The 21,642-nt window shown below is 36.4% G+C and overlaps 1 protein-coding gene across 2 annotated transcripts in view; it reads left to right on the forward strand.

The window, feature by feature from the left end:
• The window catches only part of Fnip1 (folliculin interacting protein 1), a 119,654-nt gene that overhangs the window by 34,561 nt on the left and 63,451 nt on the right, over positions 1–21,642 (forward strand). For both annotated transcript variants that reach the window (XM_087194569.1, XM_087194570.1), the window contains exons 2-3: positions 10,970–11,096; positions 18,262–18,396. In XM_087194569.1, coding sequence (XP_087050695.1) covers positions 10,970–11,096; positions 18,262–18,396 — 262 coding nt within the window. The remainder of the gene's footprint in view (positions 1–10,969; positions 11,097–18,261; positions 18,397–21,642) is intronic.

The raw sequence follows: 21,642 nt of genomic DNA on the forward strand, positions 1-21,642 counted from the left end.
CTTATTATAGGTATCTTTGCTGCTTGTAGTTAGAACTCTTATGGAATGATTACTTCTCAGAGGTGTCTTCCAGATACAGCTGGTCTTTAGGTTTTGAGTCTCTAGTGCCTCTGAGTCTGTCTCATTTTCATTATACCAGGAAGGACAACTGATTAGATCAATCACAACACCTGAGCCCAAGTGATATAGTCAAGTACATCTTAGAAAATGACAATTTGTGGTAGTTATTAATCTGTCACCTTTAACTGTGTGAATTTAATCAAAATCGCAGACCAACCCAACATATGTTTTTAGTGAATAAACTCAATATAGCAACTTTGGCTTTTGGGATGGGGAGTTAGAAGGAGTTGGGGAGGGAGGGATAGGTAGATAGAAGGATAGGGGAAGGTTAGCAGTGAGGCCAGAGGACACAGGTGAGAGAAGGAAAAAGAGAAGAAAAGAAAAAGAAGAAATGTGAGTTAGGGCCAGAACAGGAACACAAAGGGAGATGAAGAACAATGTGGGACAGCAAGGAAGAGAGAGAGAGAGAGAGAGAGAGAGAAAGAGAAAAATAAAAATTTGAAAACAGTAGAAAAAGAAAAAGGTAAAAATTAAAAATAAGAGCAAAATAATAATAATTTTGAAAATAACAAATAAAAGATAAAAATGAAGGGCCTCCTTCAGGGTATGTCTCTGCTATCACAATAGACAACGTGGGCAGCCATGTGCAGATATAAGTGAATGAGTGTCAGCAAGCCAGTCACAGACCCTTGAGATTCAGGCAGATTTTTGGCCGCCAGTCCCAAGTTGAGCTCCTTGTCCTCCTGCCGGGTTGAACTCTGCAAGGTTCTATTGCAGGTTCCAGCTGGCCTTCCCCTGAAGATAGTCCAGGTTCCAGTGGGAGGTGATGATCCCTCCAATTTACCAAGTACGGTGGTCTGGTGTGCCTTTACTGCAGAGATTCTTCTCTTCACTGCTCCAGGGGGCTTCAGTTTTCATCAGGGAGCCTGAGAGAGGCCCTCTATCTGTTTTTCACTTCTGAAGCTCAGGACAATGGCATTTATGTCCCCCTGTGCCTCTGTAGTGAAGAACCAGGTAGTGGCACAGCCAAGAGGCCAGAGATGATGGTGGGGGACAGCGGGGGCCCTCACAGCTAAGCTACTGGCAGGTGGGCGTGCCGAGGGGTCCTCACCATCTCGCTGGTTGCAGGTGGGTGTCCATTGAGGTTTTTTTTTTTAAAAAAAAATTGGTGTGCAATATATTGTTCCAATAAATTGCTGTATACCTTACATAAAGACTTTTAGTTCCTGAGAGGATAATTACTGGATCTGATCCTTGACTCTACCAAAAATTATTGAGTTCTGTGTATAAGGGGAATAAATTATTTAATGCATATGTAGTTCTGTTTTTCAAATACATGCAGATTCCCTTTTGATTAACACTATACTGAATTCACAGTAGCTTTCAGCCATATGTTCTCAATTATTGTACAGTATATTATTTTTAAAAACATTAAAAAGACATCTTTTGCCAGGTACGGTGGCACACACATGTAATCCAGCACTTGGAAGGCTGAGGCAGGAGGCTGGTGAGTTTGAGGCCAGCCTGGAATAACTGTATAGTGATCCTGAACAAATAAACAACCAGAAGAGGATATTCTTGGCTATAGAGCAGTGCTTGCCTAGCGTGCACCAAGCCTGAAGTTAGATCCCTGGCATAAGGAGAGAGGGGGAATAGAGGAAAAGAGAGAGGATATAGAAGGGAAAAAAAGGAATCTTTCGGGGCTGGAAATTTAGCTCAGTAGTTCCACCGCCTGCCTTGTAAGTGCAAGGACCCGAGTTGGATCCCCAGTACCCCCCCAAAAAAAGGAATCTTCCTGCTAGGAATAGTTAGAAATTGCTTACAGGCCATATACTTACAATTACAGTATTTTAAAAAATGCACAGTAAGCCTAATCAAAAGGAAAATTTGAAGATCGCTTGTCTGTTACAGTTCAGGCTTGCAGATGAATAAAAAAAGTCAATTGACGTGAGGAATTAAAAGTTGTATGTGTTAAGGGTCGGGGATTTAGTTCAGTGGTTCCGCAGCCTGCCTCGCAAGCGCAGGGTCCTGAGTTTGATCCCCAGTGCCAAAAAAAAAAAAGTTATACATGTTATAACATTTTATTTTTAACCTAAAATAAGTAAAAATGCATTCCTTTGTTGTTATTCTGCTGGTATTTTACAGAAACAAGAGTGAATGTTATTTCTTTGTTGTAGGACCAAAATGTTAAAATGATGTCGAAAAACATTAGAAAACTATATACCAGTGGTGACGAGCCTGTGGCATGCATGTTGTTTTTCTTCTGAGACAAAAGGTTAATAGGAGTAGTTTTTTCTAAACTAAAACCTCAGGATTCAGGTTAGTTGCAGTAAAATAAGTTGGTTGCGATAAATAAGTGAGTCTTGGGTTGCAGTTGGGCACTTGTCTCTAAATGGTTCTTTATACACTTTAGTTTCAGGAGTCACTTTTCAAAACTGTCTAGTTAATAGCAGATTTCTTAAAAAGCAGAATCTGACTATATGGTCTTTGAAACTCAGAAAACTTACCCATGTACAGAAAATATCTGTCCAGTTCACTGTGATGCTTTTGGGTTCTGATGGTGGCCAGTTGTTGACATGTTGATCTTACATTGGGAAAGCTTTTTACTTGGTTCTTGTAGCCTTATTTATCATCTCTCTTTCACCCTTTTCTTCTCTCTTCCCTTCTCTTTTCCCTCCATTCACCAAACTCAGAATGTTTTTCAGTACTTGGTGTGTGTGTGGGGGTGTCCCTAATTCTACATGCTTAGCTTTTGAAACTACATGCTTTCAAAACTTGTATCCTGTCTGTTTCATGTAGAATCATAGGATTTAATGGTTTTTTAGAGCTGCTCCGTATCATCTTACATTATTTATTTATTATCAGTGAGAAATAACAATGTTGAATAAAGCGCATGAAAAAACCACTAGCAATGCTAGTCAAATAATTGGCATTCTGCTAATAATTACTGAATGAATGAACTAAAACCCTTCAGGTTCGATTAGCATATTTTGTAGCATTTGATGCTATGTAGAAATGAAAAATGTATAGATAATCAAAGGGAAGTAGGATAAAGAAATAAGTGTATTTATAGGTGCCTGAGATTCAATTTTATGATGATCATTGAGGCAGTAGACTTGATGAAATAGGGAAAAAAGAGGAAATATTTAGGTATTTTCTTAGAGGGTGATAATTATTAATGTGTTGATATAAAAACTAATATTTAACTCAGTATTTCTCAGCCATTTTTTCCCACTGTAATCCCCCAAGGAGCCTTTTTGCCTCCATTTTTCTTATTCCTCATCTCCCCTACCCATTTGTTTCATTTACCATCAGTTTTCTCTCCCTCCCTGCTCTCTCAAGAACCATTTTGCCTCCCTGGAAGGCACCTCACCCCCATTAAGAGTGCGTGGTTTAGCCCTCTTTTACCAGTCAGTGGTGTATATTACGCAAGTTTACATGGTCTTCTGAGGTGTAGTGTCTATGAAAAGGGGTTGTCTATTCCTGAATGTTTATTTTCTGTTAGGATTCTTTGTGCCAAATAAAAAATACGCAGAGCAGATAAGCTGACATAAACTATAAATAACATTTCTTTAGGGTTTCAAAATAGTTTGTGGTTCTTTGCTAACACATTTACCAATGTTTAAAATCAACGTTATGCTGAACATGGTAGTTTAATACTAAGGAAAGTTTTGATGTAGCAGGATAGGTAATTTTTGTGAATGCTGGTGGTGCTTACTACTGTTAATGACTTGGCTTAGACCTGTCCTTCTTTTAAGTTTTAATAAAAAGAGGCAGCTTGATGAAATGGAAAGCATGTTGAGTTAGATATGAGAAAATCTAGGTTCTAGCATAATGAGGTGATCTTTCTGAACAAGTTGAATACTGAGCCCAAGTGAATTCCAATGAAGATAGGAATAGAAACGAAAAGAAAAAAGATCATCCAGGTCTATCCAAAACAGTAACATTAGGTAGGTTTTTCTACTTCTTCCATTTCTTTCACTTCATGAAGTGAATAAATTTGAGATGATTTATTATTTAAAATGATTTGTTTATTAAAGGAGCTTGTTTGGATTTATTTTGCATATTATGCTAGTATGTTTCAAATATAATTAATTTGTTAGGCAGCTTTTTGTAATAAGGTTATTAGTTGGTTTCATGTATCTGGAGATTAGAATGTACAGCTTTTTTCCGTTATTAGGTAAAGAGAATCAGGGCTTTATTAGTAGTGACTCTCCATTTCAGGGATGTACTCTTTTTTTTTTTTTTTTTTTTTGTACCAGGGATCAAACTCGGGTCCTTGTGCTTGCAAGGCAGTTGGCGGAACTGCTGAACTAAATCCCTGGCCGTGATGTACTGTTAATAAACACAGATGTCCTGCCTGATGACTTTTGACCAGTGTTTCTTTTTATTGCTTTGAACTGTAACTCTAGGGGTGTCTGTTCTAAACCAAAACAGTTTTGCCAAAATTATTGTTTTAAGTATGAGTTACTTTTAAGTGTGTGTTACTTTTATCTCTATTTTAGCAATTCCTGTCTCCTTTGGGAATATCCTGCAGCCGAAGCCCTTCCCGCAGTGAGCCTTTTTCAGTCTGTATTTTCCCTCTGCATTTGAGAGTACCTGGGCTCCCTTTTCTCTGTACCATTTAGAATGCCTTCCCTTGTGTACTCACTTTCTTCACAGCTTCTCCACCTTTTTTTTGCACTGAAGGGCCGTAGTTTTCTTTTTGTCCTTTGAGTAAGGAATGTTTATTTTTCCATACACTGCACCAACTCTGGACTTAATAACTTGGCCCATCATTGTTGCCTGCAGCCTGTTTTCTTATTTCATGATAACTCTTCTATGGGGGCTTGGGACAGTATTGTTACACCTTGCTGTGTTTTATTATTGGTAAACCTGAACCAGATTGTTCAGATAGATACTAGGGTATTCTTTAAGACTTTTGACACCTAGCTGATGGTCTCTCATCCCAGATCACTTTGAGTCATCATCATCATCATCTTGGACAACTCACACATTTTAGACTGGGCTTCCAGTTCCTTCTTTTATCTTCTGCCTTGGTGTATTTCTTTAGTTATACTTTCAGCCTGATTGTTACTTAACTGAATTTGCTCACTCTGAGATTTCCATTCTGACTAACTTCCTAGTTTTATTCAAACTTATTCTTTTAAAACAAACAAACAAAATCTTGTTAAGTTGCCCAGGCTGGACTGGAACTTGGGATCCTCCTGTCTCAGTCTCCCAGAGTGTGGGGATTACAGGTGTGTGCCACCACACCCAGCTTCAGATTTGACCTTTACCTTCATTGACACCACTTTTTGTGTTTTTACCCTTCTGGCCACATTTCAGGTCCCTCTGGCCACATTTCCTCAGCTAGTAAGTCCAGACTTTTATTGTTTCTGTTCTTTCATTGTAGTCACTCAGAAAATTCATTATCTACCTTTGTCCCTTCTACAGTGAGAATCTTCTGTAGAAGTTCAGAAAAGATCCTGTTCCAGATTTAAAGTTTTCATTTCGGCTGGGCCCTCAATGAGGCTTAAGTATACTTCTACTTTTCTTTTTTTGGGGGGCGGTGTACCGGGACTCGAACTCAGGTCCTTGCGCTTGCGGGACAGGCGGCGGAACCACTGAGCTAAATCCGTGGCCCTACTTCTACTTTTCTTAGGTTATCACTTTCCCCATTTTCTTTGATGACTTTGTTAGATTTTTTTGTTTGTTTTGGTTCTTTCTTTTTTTGATGGTGCTGGGGATTGAACCCAGAACCTTCACACTTGAGATACATCCTCAGCCCTTTTTAAAATTATTTTTATTTTGAGAAATGTTTCACTCAGTCATTAAGTTGCCCAGGCTGTCCTCAAACTTGCCATCTTCCTGCTTCAGCCTCCCAGAGTTGCTGGGATTATAGGCATGGGCCACCATGCCCACCTTTACTAGACTTTTAGAACTCAAACTATACCTCAGTTTGGCCCACTCGTCTCACATATGCTTATAAATATGCTTGACTCCTACTTTTCAGAAAAACAGAAAGGATCAGATGTAAAAATGTGAATTACGTTTCTTCAATCTCCAAGCCCATCTCCAGTGATTTTCACTTGCAGGTAGTTTTTCTTGCCTCATCGGGGCACCCTTACTCCTGTTTCTCTGAAATTTTAATTCAACAATTCTCTCTAGTTACCTTTAACTCTTACTGATTTCTTCTCCTCAGCTTAGACATATATACCTTAAGAATAGACCTTTTTCCTTTGTATTTTGTGCACACATATATTTGTCCTTTATGAGAAAAGCCTCTTAATAGCATCCCCTCATCTACCTGTCTAGGGTATGTTGGTTGTCCAGATAGTCCAGGTTCTTCCTATCTTTTAGGGCTTGCTTTTACTTTTCAGAACTGTGCTTTCCACGTTCAGGTATATGGCCATGCTGTCCCTGTGTTTGTCTCTGTCACAGGGCCTCTTAGAACCTCATACATTTGCTGTCTTACTTTTTCAGCTCTTTTCAGTCCCTTCCCCTCTTTCTCCAGTGACGCTCTTCTAGGCAGAGTACCAAAACCACCAAATTACTAAATTTCAGAGACATTTTTAATACTTACAGTTGGTCTTTCTGCAATATTTGCTGCTGTGCGTTGTTACTTTCTTCTTCCTTGGCTTCCGTGACTCTGTAATGGCATTTTACCACGACCATTCTCTCCCTCTCTGGTGGTATGTCTTTATTGATCTTCCCTGGCTGCTTCACTTCAATTCTCTGTGTCTTTAAAATATTGTTATGTCAACTGGGTGCAGTGCTCCGAATCTGTAATCCCAGTACCCTGGGTGTCTGAGGCAGGAAGGTCACAGATTTGAATCCTGCCTGGGCAATTTAAAAAGACCCTGTCTCAAAAAATAAAAGGGCTGGGGCTGGGGATTTAGCTCAGTGGTGCCGCCGTCTGCCTTGCAAGCGCAAGGTCCTGAGTTCGATTCCCCAGACCCCCCCCCCCAAATAATGAATGAATGAATGAACGGGCTAGGGATGTAGCTCTGTGCAAAGGCCCTGAATTCAGTCATTAACACACTACACACACACACACACACACACACAAAATTGGTTCTTCACTTTCTTTTTTATTTTTTGTTTTTTGGTACCAGGGATTGAACTTTGGTCCTTGCACTTGCGGCACCAGGCGGCGAAACCACTGAGCTAAATCCCCAGCCTCCTTTTCATTTTTTTAGTTAATATGTTCTCCCTTCCTAAACTGTACAATTCAGTGGACCCTGAAAGTACTGTGTATTCAGTATATATTATGTGTCCATCATCATTATCTAATTCCAGAACATTTTATCACCCCAAAAAGAATCCCCATACACACTGCAGTCTCACTATAGATTTGCCTGTTCTGGATTGGTTGGAGAATGGAATCATGTAATCTTTGGCCTTTTGTGTTTGTCTTCTTCTGTTTTGTGCAGTGTTTTCAAGGTTCATGCCCGTCGTAGCATGTATCCTTTTTATGGCCAAATAGTCCATTATATGGATAGACTGCATTTTGTTTAATCTTTTATCAGTTGATGAAAATGCTTTTTAACTTTTTAAAGTGTGTGTGTGGGGGGAGGTGTGGGTGTGCGCATGTGTTTTCAGGTTGTGGAATATGATGGTTCAGTCAGTTCACTCATGAAATAGTGCCTACAGTATTAACCTTATTTGGGGTTTATAGTTTTACTCATTCATTGTGTTAAGGACTGAGGATTCAAAGATAAACTCTGCCCTCAGGGAGCTTTGTTTCTGATGGAAGAAACAGGTATGTAAATCAATAAATTACTGAACAGTGTGGGAAAAATACAATTAGAATTATATCTAAGATAAATGTAATTCCACAATTGAGCAACTCACTGCTTGGATGAATTAGTCAAAACTTCTTAGAAGAGTGACATTTCAACTAAATGTTTAAGACAGAATAGGCATTTGCCAAGCAGGTTAAAAATGTTTCTAGTAGAAGAAATAGCTGACAAAAGCGTGGAACTGTGAAATAACTTGTTTTGAAATGGCATGTTTTGGCAGCTTTGACATCACTGTGGGGATATCCTGGATCTAATGAAGTGATTCTGGAAAGGCAGATCTGGCTCAAACTGATGACCTTAATGTCTAAGCAATGAAATTTGGATTTTCTTCTTTGGGTGGTTTAGAGACGAAAGGGATTTGGATAAACAAGATGGCATCATTATTGCTCAAAGATCTTACATGTCCCTTCTACCTCAAATTCTTTGTCATCAGTATATATACATACTCAATATGTTCTTTCTTAATATCTGTCGATCTTATTCACAATTCCTTTTCTTTTCTTTCCTTGACAATTAATTGTTTTTCTGCGCATCCTCACTCTTCAGTCCTCTGCAATCTGACTTCTGTTCTCTACTGCTTAGAACTGTGCTTGACGTGGTGACTGATGACTTGTTTCTAAAATTAGCAGATGCTTTTTAGTGGCTGCCATGGTATTTCTTCTTTTTTTTTTTTTCAATTTTTTTTTTTTTTTGGTACTGGGGATCGAACTCAGGTCCTTGCACTTGCAGGGCAGGCGGCAGAACCACTGAGCTAAATCCCCGGCCCCTTCAATGTTTTGTGGTTTTTTTCATTAAATTTATTGCTACATTTTAGGTATACAATACAGTTATATTCATCATTGGGATCTTGTACCTTTACATGATATATCTTGGTTCTTATTTTTTCCCCATTCCCTGGCCTCCCTTCACCCCCCCACCCTTCCCTATTTACAAAGACTTTGTTTCCATGTTTTCCTTTTTCTCATATTTTTTCTTTTCTCTTCTTTCTTTTCCCCTACCCCTCCCACTTCCCCTATTCCTTTAGACCTTTTCTTCCTATTTCACATTATCTATTATACATTTTGATCCTTATTTACACTTTTAGATTGTCACACCAGAGAAACTATTCGGTATTTACACGTATGTCCTATTTATTTCACTGAAGAGTATGCCATGGTGTTTCTTCTTTTTCCCTAAAATGTTCTTCTTTACTGATCCCACGAGACCACATTCCTGATTTTCATCCTATTTTGGTCTTTTCTTTTATAATTTCTTTTGCATAACATGATAGTCCTGCAAAAGCAGTTCAGAGAGATGCAAATCAGTGTAGTCTGAGGATGAATTTCTGGTTTAGCTTGAATGTTTAATTTAATCATTTTCTAACACACATGATTGCTGAGGATTAGAGAGAAGACTAAAATTGTGTTTTGACAAGAATTTGGAATGAAGATATTTTTTTTTGGTACCGGGGATTGAACTTGGGTCCTTGCGCTTGCGCAGCAGGCAGAGAAACCACTGAGCTAAATCCCCGGCCCTGGAATGAAGATATTTTATATTTTATGTTGGACTGAAGGTAGCTAGTTTCACATTAATAGCTCCTGGCATGTCAAACCTCTTACTGTCTAACAACTGCCCTGTCGGCAATCGTTTGCTGTCCCTACCTCACCTGCTACAGTAATTTTTAAAATTATGAAATGCAATGCGTATATAAAATAAATATGATGTTTAAAAATGTATACTGTACAGTGAAGATCTGTCTAAGCACTATCTAGTTAAATCATAGAATACAGTGATTGTTTCAGTCTGTCTGGTGCGTGCCTTCCTGGACACACTCCCTCTGTGTCCCCACCCCACACTGTTAGAAGGGCGCACTCTCCAAACTTTTAAGTCCATCATTCTCTTTGTTTTATTTTATTTTATTTATTTATTTGGTACCAGGGATCAAGCTTGGGTCCTTGTGTTTGCGAGGCAGGCAGCGGAACCACTGAGCTAAGTCCACAGCCCCCTTGTTTTTTATTTTTAAAAACTAGCTATATATTCCTCGATAAAACCTTATCTGTTTTTAACCTTTATATAAACAGGAAGATACAGTAGCTATTTGTGTGTATATCTTTGCTTTATTTTGTCCCTGGTCTATCCGTGTTTTTGCCTATAGTTGAAGTTCATTTATTGTTTGTGGTATAGTATTTAGTAATCTGTATATATTGTAATATAGTTATCTATTCCGGTGTTGGTGGACACTTGAATTGTTTTCAGTTTTTAGCTATTAAGGATGGGGCTACTATGAACATTTTCTATTATGGTAAACTTTGGGGAGTAGAACTGCTGGAGTCAACTTAATTTTTAGTTGATTTTGTCTTTAAAAAGATATATATATATATATTTTTCTAAGGTAATTTTACTAATGTTTAATTCAGAACAGCACCAATTGTGACTTTCCACCATACTTGGTTGTCACTTTTTTTTTTTTTTTTTTTTTGTGGTATCGGAGATCGAACTCAGGACCTTGCGCAGCAGGCGCGGTGCCGCTGAGCTGCATCCCCGGCTGTTTATCACATTTTTAAAACTTGTTAGTGTCGTGTAAGTTTTTTGCTGTCATTTAAACTGAAAAAGTCTTCTTTTCACATTTCCATATTGAAATATTTTTAAATGAATTAGTGTAATTATCATCTAGGTTCATGCTATGAAATCAATTTATATTTTCATTATATTACTTGGGCATATTAGAGGTGAGTGTATTTTAAATACACTACATGATAGTTGTCATTTTTTTAAAATATGCTTTTGTTTGTGTTTTTATTTTGTCTTTAATCTGAAATGTCATAGCTGTGTAACTTTTCATCCCTGGTGATTTTGGGGCTGGGGAGACAGGATCCCCCTGTGTAGTTCAGGCTGGCCTTGTACTCACTGTATAGTCCAGGTGGGCTCAAACTCTAGGCAGTACTCCTCCCTCAACCTCCCAAGTGCTGGGGTTACAGGCCTGTGCCACCAAGCCCAGCTTTTAATAGTGATAGTTTATTTAAAAAGTCTTGCTATCTGTTCTTCACTAATACTATAACTTCTGGCTGTATTACATAAGTTTTATTTATAAGAATATATGTGGAATGTTTAGTAAAGTTAACTCTGATGGATCTTTTTCTTTTAAGTTGGCCTTTGTCAGAGTTTGATCCAAGCCAGATTCGACTGATTGTGTATCAAGACTGTGAAAGGCGAGGGAGAAATGTCTTGTTTGACTCCAGTGTTAAGAGAAAAAATGAGGATACATCAGTATCGGTAAGCATCATTGTTGAGTTCTTAAAAAATAAATGCTGGGCATTTTAATAATTCAAGAAAGAATGAGTAGAATTTCAATTGTGATACGTTTGTGAGTATAAAACATAAAGCATGTTGTTGAAAATGTGTAGTCCTAGGGCCAGGGATTTAGCTCAGTGGTTTTGCTGCCTGCTGTGCAAGTGCAATGACCTGAGTTTGATCCCCGGAACCAAAAAAAATAAAAGATAAAAAATAAATGTATAGTCCTGATTTCCAGATTAAAAAAAGAAATACTTGCTTTGTCTAGTCAGGCATTATTTTGGTTTGACATTTATCTCCTTATGTGATTGTAAGATATGACCAGAATGTGGTCTAAACTTCTCATTTTGAATTTCTGAAAAGTGAAATGAAATTGTTTGTCTGAAGGTACAAGGGAAGTTAAGTGTCTGGCCCTTAGAGCATTATATTTTCTCCTTAAAGTGGAGGTAAGAACTCTGTGCTAATTTTCAGTGTCACATTTTGAAGTGTGTCGTGAGCAGCTTTGCAGTAGTATATGTACATTCACTTGATTGGCCGTGAAAACATAGGTAATGCTACTGCTGTTTTACACACTCGGGCCTGCTATATAATACAGGTGCAGTTTCTTTGAACACTTATGTAGCCAAATGGATCTATATTGAAGGCTCCTGTAGTTGGGTTTTAGTATTTTGTTTAGTATATGACACAGGCCTGAGGGAAAAACCCTAAAAGACAGAAAGTGGGGTGTCAGGATGACCAGTGCTGGTACAACTGACAAAGGTGCTGGCCAGTCCCAGGCACCGATTTTTATTGGCAATCAGTTAGGGTAAAGACAAGCTGTGTGTGTGTGTGTGTTTTATTACGTGTGGTTTTTATGGAAATTAATGTAAACAAGGCTCATAAAGGACAAGACAAAGTTTTTTTTTTCTGATACCGGAAACCAAACTCAGGACTTTGCATTTGCCAGGCAGGAGCAGTGCCGCTGAGCTACATCTCCAGCTCCCCAAATAATTTTTGAATTAGGAACAGAATAGATTAAAATATATGGTTGTAATTAGAACATGGTCCCTCTAGTCAGAAGGTTTTAGTTGTGGGAACAATTTGGGTGTGAGTTACTCTGACCTCAGCACGTAGGACTCAGCCAGACTCACTTCTCAAAACAAGCCAGTTGTGGGGTTAACTCTTCACAGCCTGTTTTGGGCATAATCAGTATTACAGTCCTCTGCAGATGTAAGTGATTTTATCACATTATCCTAGATATTTTTTGTCAGCGATAAATGCAGTGCTGTATTATGGGTTCCCAGTGAAGTACTATGATCATTCACATATTTCAGCCAACATTAATTATACACAAGGATAAAGTCTTATAATTAAATTCATAGGGCTGAGAATTTAGCTCCGTGTTTCCACCGCCTGCCTTGCAAGCCAAAGGTCCCAAGTTCGATCCCCAGTACCAAAACAAAACAAAATTAAATTCATGTAACTTTTTGGAAAAGTGAGTACAAATTTTAAACAACGTTTTATATATTCTGAAGCATTACAGTAGTAGTTGTGGTTTCAATTCTCAAACAAAAAGGAATACAGTACAGTAAGATTAACAAATTTTCCCTTAAACCCTCCCAAGTGCAGAGATTACAAGCGTGTGCCACTTGGAAGAAAATTTTTGTAACTGAAAAATACTATATACATACTGTTGAATTGAATTTCATTTGTGATACAGAATTTGGAACATGAAATACAATTATGTATCTAGATTAAAAATTTTCATTCTTGGGCCAGGGATTTAGCTCAGTGGTTTCGCCGCCTGATGCGCAAGTGCAAGGATCTGAGTTCGATCCCCAGTACCAAAAACAAAATTTTTTTTTCATTTTTTATGCCTACCTTTCTCATACCCTTCTCCTCCTTCTAAACAGTTTAGTCCTAAAACCATTAGGTATGGCAGAGAACAGATGGTAGAGGTACAGTGGGCCAGAGCAGGTTATCAGCGCAGGTAGGCTGAAGAAGGTATCTGCACTAAGAGTGACCTGGCACAGGGTTTCAGCACCCAAGTGGGGTGTTCATCTTGGGTGTTCTAGCCCTTGGAGAATGCACTTGCAGGAGAGGATTGACAGGGAAATGGAAGACTGATTATATCCATGGAGGTTGACCATCTACATATATGTTAAAAACAGTGGGAAGCATGCATTTTAGTATCAGAGAAGGGAGCTGTAAATAAGGAAAGGAAGAAAACTACAAGAGCTATGTAATGGTGCTGGATTAGAGTTGTTTTTTATATATATCTACACACAGATACATAGTAGAAACCCAATAAATGTAGATATAGGTGTTTATGTGTATGCAGACACACACATATACTTTCTAGCTCTATCAAGAGGCCTTGGGAATAATGAGATCCCAGTATAAGGAACATAGCTAATAGAACATTTTTTCCTAAATCTTCTTCTTCACTGAAGGGAACCTGTTTTTCTTGGAAAAATGACTTATACCTGAGCCAGAATAGGAATAAGTAAAGATAAACTTGGACTTCTTTTACTGGAACATGTTGAAAGGACACAGAGCCCAACTTCAAGGGGCATTAACTAGCCAAATTGGGGAAGACTTTAGCATAAAAACAATAACGATAGTAGTAAAATATACCTCATTGAATAAAAGCATGAGTCTGTACTTAAATGTATAAATTGAAAGTTTAATGAGAAACAGCATATACAGTGGCAGCTTGGTTCATGAACCCTTTTGTTTGCGAACAATTTGGTTTTTGTTTGGCAAAATTTAGTTTTTGTTTGCAAACTCTGCATTGGGTGACAAACACAACTGTGGCAATCTTTCCCACACAAACAGAAATGTGACCATCTTTTCCAAAATTGTAGAACAAATTAACTTGGGAACCAAGGTACCACTGTGTGTGCGCGCATATACATATACGCACTATGCAAAGTATATCTAGTGAATATATTATATGCACACATATATGTGGTTTCCTAATCTCCTTTAATCCTCCACCAAAATATTAATTACAAAAACAGACAAGTTTCTTTACAGTGAAGATGCTTGGTAAACAACACGTAAATCAAGCTATCACCAGTATCAAGAATCAACATCAGATGCTTCATTTTAGGATTCAGGAAGGGCACAGTGTTACTTCTGTGATACTACTCAGAATTTGTTACCTAAATCCTATCATAAGACACATGAAATAATTCAGCCTGCAGAATGACTGCCTTGAAGTCTTCAAGAGTATCAAGGTCATTAAAGTCAGAGAGAAAACAAGAAACTTTCCAACAGGAGGGAATGAAAAGAGAAACACCAAATCCACAAATGCAACAGAAGATGCGCCACATGATGCCACTTGGACAAATGGCCAGATTTCATTGGTTCCCCAGGGTTAGATGGTCATAGATGGTTATAATTCATCAGTGGTTTTCTAAGTTTTTGGTTGTATCGTGGAAATGTAGTATCCTTGTTTTTAGGAAATACACATATTCATAGGTGATGGAATATCAGGCAACTTTTCTCATTTGGTGCAGGAAAAAAGTGCTTTGTAATGAACTTGCAACTTGTTTCTGTTTGTGAATGTAAAAAGAGCTAATAAAAATTGTAGTCTAGTTAGGAAAAAGCCAGGCTCATTTTTAAATTAATGTTTATAACTTTTCTTATGCATAAGTAGAGGATATTGTGTGGTTTTATGGCTTAGATATAAAGTATGGCATCATTTCCTTTAAAAATGAAAGTAAGAAATACTAAAGAAGCCGAGCTCGTTTTCCTACAATTCGTTCTCACAGAAGACCCCTGCCTGCCTGAGGGTTGCTGACTGTCACTTGTCAGACCCCTAGAGCATCATAATCCACTGCATTTCTTGCTGTTTGGTTTCAGAAAAGCCGTGACTTCTAAATGGAAGAGGGAAAAGAAACTGAACAGCTAGCGAGTTGGTGGGAGAAAAATGTGTTTGGTCTGCTTCTATATATACTTTTATGCATGTTTTTGTACTTTAGTTCTGAAATTAAAGTATTCTTGTCCCTTTTTTCCCCTCTAACAAATAACCTTCTGATTCAGAGATTGGATGTATATAGTTCTCTAAGCCTGGAATTTCTTTCTACCCCTCTTATTCTTCTCTCACCTTAACTCCTGTGCTTTTTTTTCCTTAGTTCTAGCTTGTCATTTCCTTGATCTCCCTACTCTGAGTCTTCTCTTGAAGGACAGTTCACTTAAGCATTATCGTTCGTTTACTTTGTTTATCTGTAAATGGGAATGATGATACTACTACTACTCTGTATTACCTATATTCACTCCTAGGGTTTTTTTTTCCTCCAGTACTGGAGATTGAACTCAGGACCTTGCACTTGCGAGGCAGGTGTGTCACCACTGAGCTAAATCCCCGGCCCTATATTTACTCTTTAAAGAGCACATTTTACAAATTTTATTTATTCAGTAAATTTTATTAAAAATACATTTTTTAGGGCCAGGGATTTAGCTCAGTGGTTCCACTGAGTACAAGATCCCAACTTTGATTCCCGGTACCAAAAAAAACCAAAACATTTTTTAAAAGATTTAATTTTATTAAAAGTGACTATAAGTAGGTATGGTGCCAGATGCCTGTAGGGTTCTTCAGAGACTGAGAATCCCAACTTCTTCAGAGACTAAGGCAGGAGGACTGCAAGTTTGAGGCCAGCCTGGATAACTTAGCAAGACCCTGTCTCAGAAAGGTGGTGGGGAGGGCAGGGGTGACTGGCTGGGGATGTAGCTTAGTGGTAGAGGGCTTCCATAGCATGCAGAAGGTCCTGAATTCAGTCTTCAGTACCACACACACATGCACACAGACACAGGAGTAAAAGAATATATATATACAACAAAATAGTATCTGACCCAAGTAGTAAATGCTAACATGAGTTAGCTGTCCCTATCATTTGTTTTAATAGATATTGTAAATGTATATTTTATTACAACTATTTATATAATTATTAAATGTTTCTTTTCCATCATAGACTGTTAGTGTGAGGAAAAGATTCATCTTTTTTTATTTACCAATATTCCCTAGAGCTCGATACACATAATACAGTACTTAAATACTTACCTTGACTGATAAAACAGTTGTTTACAATGGTAGAGACAGTCTAGCTAACTAGGCTTTGGGTGTAAATAGATAACACACTTAGTAGCTCTTATAACCTTGGTAAAGTTATTCAACTTCCCTGGTCTTTATATTTCTTATATGCAAAAAAGTTAATAGTATCATTCGTGCTGAGTATTAGAGAAAGTGTAAATAAATACCTATCATTTTATTGGTGATCAGGAAGTAGTAAAGTTATGAAGATTTGGCCAAGGATACCAACATACTAAAAATGCTAATGTTTTTAGTGAGTGTTTAAATGAAATAATATAAATGAAAATATCTTCAGTTGTGTTAGTTCCTTATCTTAATTTTTTTCAAAAAAATCATAAGCACATGCTAGTCCTTCAGAGTAGTATAAATAATAATAGTATGTATTTTATTTATATATATACTTATATATATTTTTTCTCTTAATTGTCATTAGGTATGGTTCTACTTCCCATTAAACAGATATCAAATTCAGATTTAGAAAGATCAAGTAACTTGCTCACAGACCCAGGTTTTTAATTCATGTCTAGTTCCAAACACCTTATTTTTTTTTATGTCAAATTCTTCATTAGAGATGATTTTGCAGTTGTTAAATATCTTTTTTTTTTTTGGTACTCGGAATCGAACTCGGGACCTTGCGCTTGTGAGGCAGGCTGTATAAATATCTTTTTTTTTTTTTTGCAGTATTCGGAATTGAACCCAGCGTCTTTGCATGAGCTATGTTTCCACCCCTTTTTAATTTTTTGAGACCAAGGTCTCATTAAATCTTTTATTTTCCAGGCTAGGCTCAAGCTTACGATTCTTCTGCCTCAGCCTCCCAAAATGCCGCTATTATGTAGTACCACATTTGGTTAATACCCTCTTTGAACATGCTTTTGGTGATAGTGGCAACTATAAAACAACAAGCCTTCAAGATTCTGTAATTTCAGTAAAACTAACTGCCCTTCCTCCTTAGTTACCTTTCCTTACTCCCCCCCCACACCCCTTTCTTTCTTTGGCATTTTTGAGACAAGGTCTTGTTTCAGGCTGGCCTTGAACTTGGAGTAGTCCTGCCGCAGCCAGAATGCTGGGATTACAGACGTATGCCCACCTTCAAATTGCTTTTTCTAAAAACCTACCTGAGATCTTCTAGAAGGAAAAATGAAAATACCAGTAATTGATAAAGCAGTGGAACACTTTTTTAGTAGTATCACAGACCTTGGTGGAGTGTACCTTGGTAGTTGTAAGCAGTGAAAGCTCTAGAACTTGTTCAGGAAGAGAGAAAAACAAATACATCCTTCCCCCGTAGAAAATGGACAGTCTTCTGGTTTTAAATTCATCTCTCAGTATAAATTTTTCTGTTCATTACACGAGTACATTATTTGAGAAGATAAAACGTACGTACATATAGTAAACTATTACTCATTTGCATTTCTTTTCATTCCTAAATTTGTTCCCAGAATATGTATAATTTGTTTTTGGTAACAATGTCACTTATGTTGACTTGTAACGGGTTTATTATTTAATAAATTGGTTTATTAAATTATTAATCAGAAATAACTTATGATTTCTTTATAAATTTATAATTTATAAATTAAATTAAGTTATTAGTAAACGGGCTTCTTATTTTAATGGGTTTATTATGTTAAACTGAATCAGTATTTTAAAACTTTCTTAGTTGTATTTATAATAAGAGAAATATTATTACAGTTCATGTAAACAGAAAGCTTTTGGGATTTTCAGTAACCTGCGAGAGTGTAGTGTGGTTTTGAGACCAAAAAATTTGAGAAATACTAACAATATGTTATTAAGTCATTGTTGATGAACACTTGCAGGACATATAGGAAAATTCCAGTGATTTGACAGTCTTAGAAAAGTCCAGTATGCATTTCCGTATTTCCACAAATGTTATAAGTCAAAGTATAGAAAGTAGTACTAGAGAAAATACTGTAAAATGCAAATACGTATCATATAAAGGTTATGTTGTTTTGAGGCATTTCATCCTTGGTTTTTCTAAATGCTTTTGTATTGTAATTAAATTTGTATATGGTGGAAAATCTGTTAGAATATGAATGAGAATATCATGTATTTCAGAAACTCTGTAGTGATGCTCAAGTTAAAGTCTTTGGGAAATGCTGCCAGCTGAAACCTGGAGGAGATAGTTCTTCATCTCTGGATAGTTCTATCACTTTATCTTCTGATGTAAAAGACCAGTGTCCTAAGTACCAGGTAAGATCACTGATTTCATTTATTTACTCTTTCATTTACAAATATTTTTGAGCACCAACCCTAGGAAACAAAGTATGACAGTGACTAGTCCTAACCTCCCTGTTACTTACATTAGTGGCTATAGAGACAGATATTTAAAGAAGTAAATTTATGAATTGAAAAAAATCTCAGGATAGGAAAAATACAGACAGGTATAGATAATGGCAATAGGGATATTTTCTCATTTTCCTCAATTCATATTTATTGGGCTACCAGAATAATTTCTTTCATATACCTTTTCATAATTGAAGTATGAAGATAAAGGATACTAAGCAATTCATATGTAGTGTGGAATTAAGGTATAAATGGAAGTATACACAGTAAAAAAAAATGCACTTTCATTTTCTAAAAGTATCATGACTCTTTTAAAATACAAAGCCACAGGGCCAGGGATTTAGCTCAGTGGTTTCACTGCCTGCTGCACAAGTGCAAGGACCCGAGTTCGATCCCCGGTACCAAAAAACAAAATACAAGACTACACAGGAACTTCTTTATAAACTTATTACATTTTACATACGATCAGTGCCAAGCAGTTACAGTATCATCTGATGCAAACTTATTTGTGTCATCCAAGCTTGCATGAGTCATAAGTTATCTTACGTTTAGTAGTACCAAAATAGAATTATGGACTTTTAAATTCTTTGTAATCAGATGATTGTGTTTTCTGCCAATTTATCCTTATAATTTATTAATAAGTGTATGTGAAAGGACAATGAGATTACTAAAGTCTAGATGTTAGGAGTTACCACAGAGTTCCTTCTACATTCTTGTTTTTTTTTCATTTTAGGTTAATACCATAGCAAATTTCTAACAGTGGTAGCTATGTATTACTTGCATAACTTATGCAATTTTGCATAATTTGGGAAGTTTTCTAATGTGTTCAATTATGCAAACTTGCCATTCTTCCATATATTGTGTAGTTAAAAATAAATATTGGCAAGCAGAACAAGATTGGAGATACTAAAGTACTGAGTGATTATAATCTCATTTTGTATCAAAATTGCAAGACGTTTGCTTTTTTCTGTAAAGCCAGAAAGCATTCAATTATTGTAGTATAGCTTGTTGTGCTTTAAAAAAAAAAAAAGTGCTTTCAGGTAACTAGAATGTGATCTTTGAATTCTTGGTTATAATGGATTATTAGCTTCTATCAATGAGTAATTGAAAAGAATAGCCCTTTTAAATAAGACTTTAAAGAAGACAGCAATGATAACACTGTTTAAACTATATAACTTTTAGTGTATATTGTGTCACATTCATATGTAATATGCCAATGATAAGGTATATGATAGAGCAAGCAGAGAGCTTTAATAGCAAAATATATGGTCAAATGAAATTTAAATAGTTTATTTTTACTAAGAGTTATTTTCTTATACAGTAGTAAAATCTAAAAGTGCCTTTATTTAAGCTCATATAACTGATTAAATATTTAAAAAAGCAATTTTAGTCAAAATAGCTGTGGAATTAGACCCATCATAGCAAAAATGAGCTTATAAGGAGGACTCCTGTCTACCATTAGCCAGAAGTAGTTTAAATTGAAACAAGATTGGCCTTGATCTTCAAAAGAAAACTACTTGATCATTAAAAAAATTATTCTACTCTATTTCTAAAGTGTTCTCAAGCCAAGTATGGTGGTATATGCTTGTAATACTCAGGAGACTGAGAAAGGAGGATTGTAAGTTTAAGGTCAGCCTCAATAATTTAACAAGACCTTGTCTCAAAATAAAACAGAAACTGGATTGGGGATGTATCTCAGTGGTAAGGCATTTGCTTAGTGTGCATGAGGCCTTTGGTTCAGTTATCAGTATTACCAAAAAAAAAAAAAAAAAATTTTTTTTCTCAGTGCCTAAATCTATATTCCTTAAAGTAGAAATTTAATCTGAACCAAATCTTTAGATAAGTTGCATCCTAATAGAAACCTGAATGTAGCAAAAGATTTTTTTCCTTAAAATTTAACTTTATGCCTTTATTGAAACAAGTTTATGAGTACCTTCTGAGAAAGTAATATATAAAAAATAGGAAATGTTAATTATATGAAAAAATTTCTAAGTATGTTACTGATGACTGTAATTACAGGTTTTTATGGTGCATCTCTAGAGCTTATTCAAATTTGACTAAAACTTAATGATTTAAATAATCATTTAATTATTGATTTCCCCCTCTCCTCAACCCCTGGTAACCACCATTCCACTCTTTGATTCTGTGAATGTGACTGTGACTGGCTTATTTCATGTAACATGCTTTCCTTAAAATTCGTCTGTGTTGTTGCATATTGAAGAATTTTGTTTTCTTTTTCGGGGGGAATATTCTTTTGTAGGTATATACCACATTTTCTTTGTCCAGTCATCTATTGATGAACATGTTACTTACTGACACGTCTTGGGTCATGTGAATAGTGCTGCAGTGAACATGAGAGTAGTAATAGCTTTTTGAGATCCTGATTTAAATTCTTTTGGATAAATACCCAGAAATGGGATTGCTGGATCACATGGTAGTTCTATGTTTAATTTTTTGAGCCATTGCTATACTGTTTTCGAGAGCAGCTACACCATCTTGCATTCCCACCAGAAGGATGCAAGAGTTCCAGTTTCTTTACACCCTTGCCAACACTTGTTATATTTTATAATACCCAACCTGACTTGTGTGAGTTAATACTTCATTGTAGTGTTGACTTGGATTTCTCTGATAATTAGTAATGTTGAGCATTTTAAATATTTAACTAATGGTTAATGATATGTCTTGTTTGGAGAAATGTCTGTTCAAGTCTTTATCCTTTTCTTAAACTGGCTTGTTCATTTTTAACTATAATGTTGTATGAATTCCTTGTTTATTTTGGAGATTGACTTAACTATATTTATAAATATTTTCTCTCATTCTCACGCTCTTGTTTCCTTTTGCTGTGCAAAACTTTTTAGTTCAGTGTCCGTTCCGCTTGTTTATTTTTGTTTTTCTTGCCTTTGCTTATGGTATCATATCCATGAAATCATTGCCAAGATTTAATGTCACAAACCTTTCCTTCTATGATCTTACGTTTAACTATTTAATTCAGTGTGAGCTGATTTTTGTTTATGATGGAAGGGTCCAGTTTTATTTTTTTACATGTGAATATGCATTTATCCCAGCAGCATTTGTTGAAAAGATTATCTTTTCCCTGTTGTATAGTCTTAACACCTTCATTGAAGATAAATTGCATATGTATGGATTTATTTC

The sequence above is a fragment of the Heterocephalus glaber genome, unplaced genomic scaffold, assembly GCF_053883595.1.
Source record: "Heterocephalus glaber isolate CG9 unplaced genomic scaffold, H.glaber_assembly_v1.0 deba00001606, whole genome shotgun sequence".
In the NCBI taxonomy this organism is placed as follows: domain Eukaryota; kingdom Metazoa; phylum Chordata; class Mammalia; order Rodentia; family Bathyergidae; genus Heterocephalus; species Heterocephalus glaber.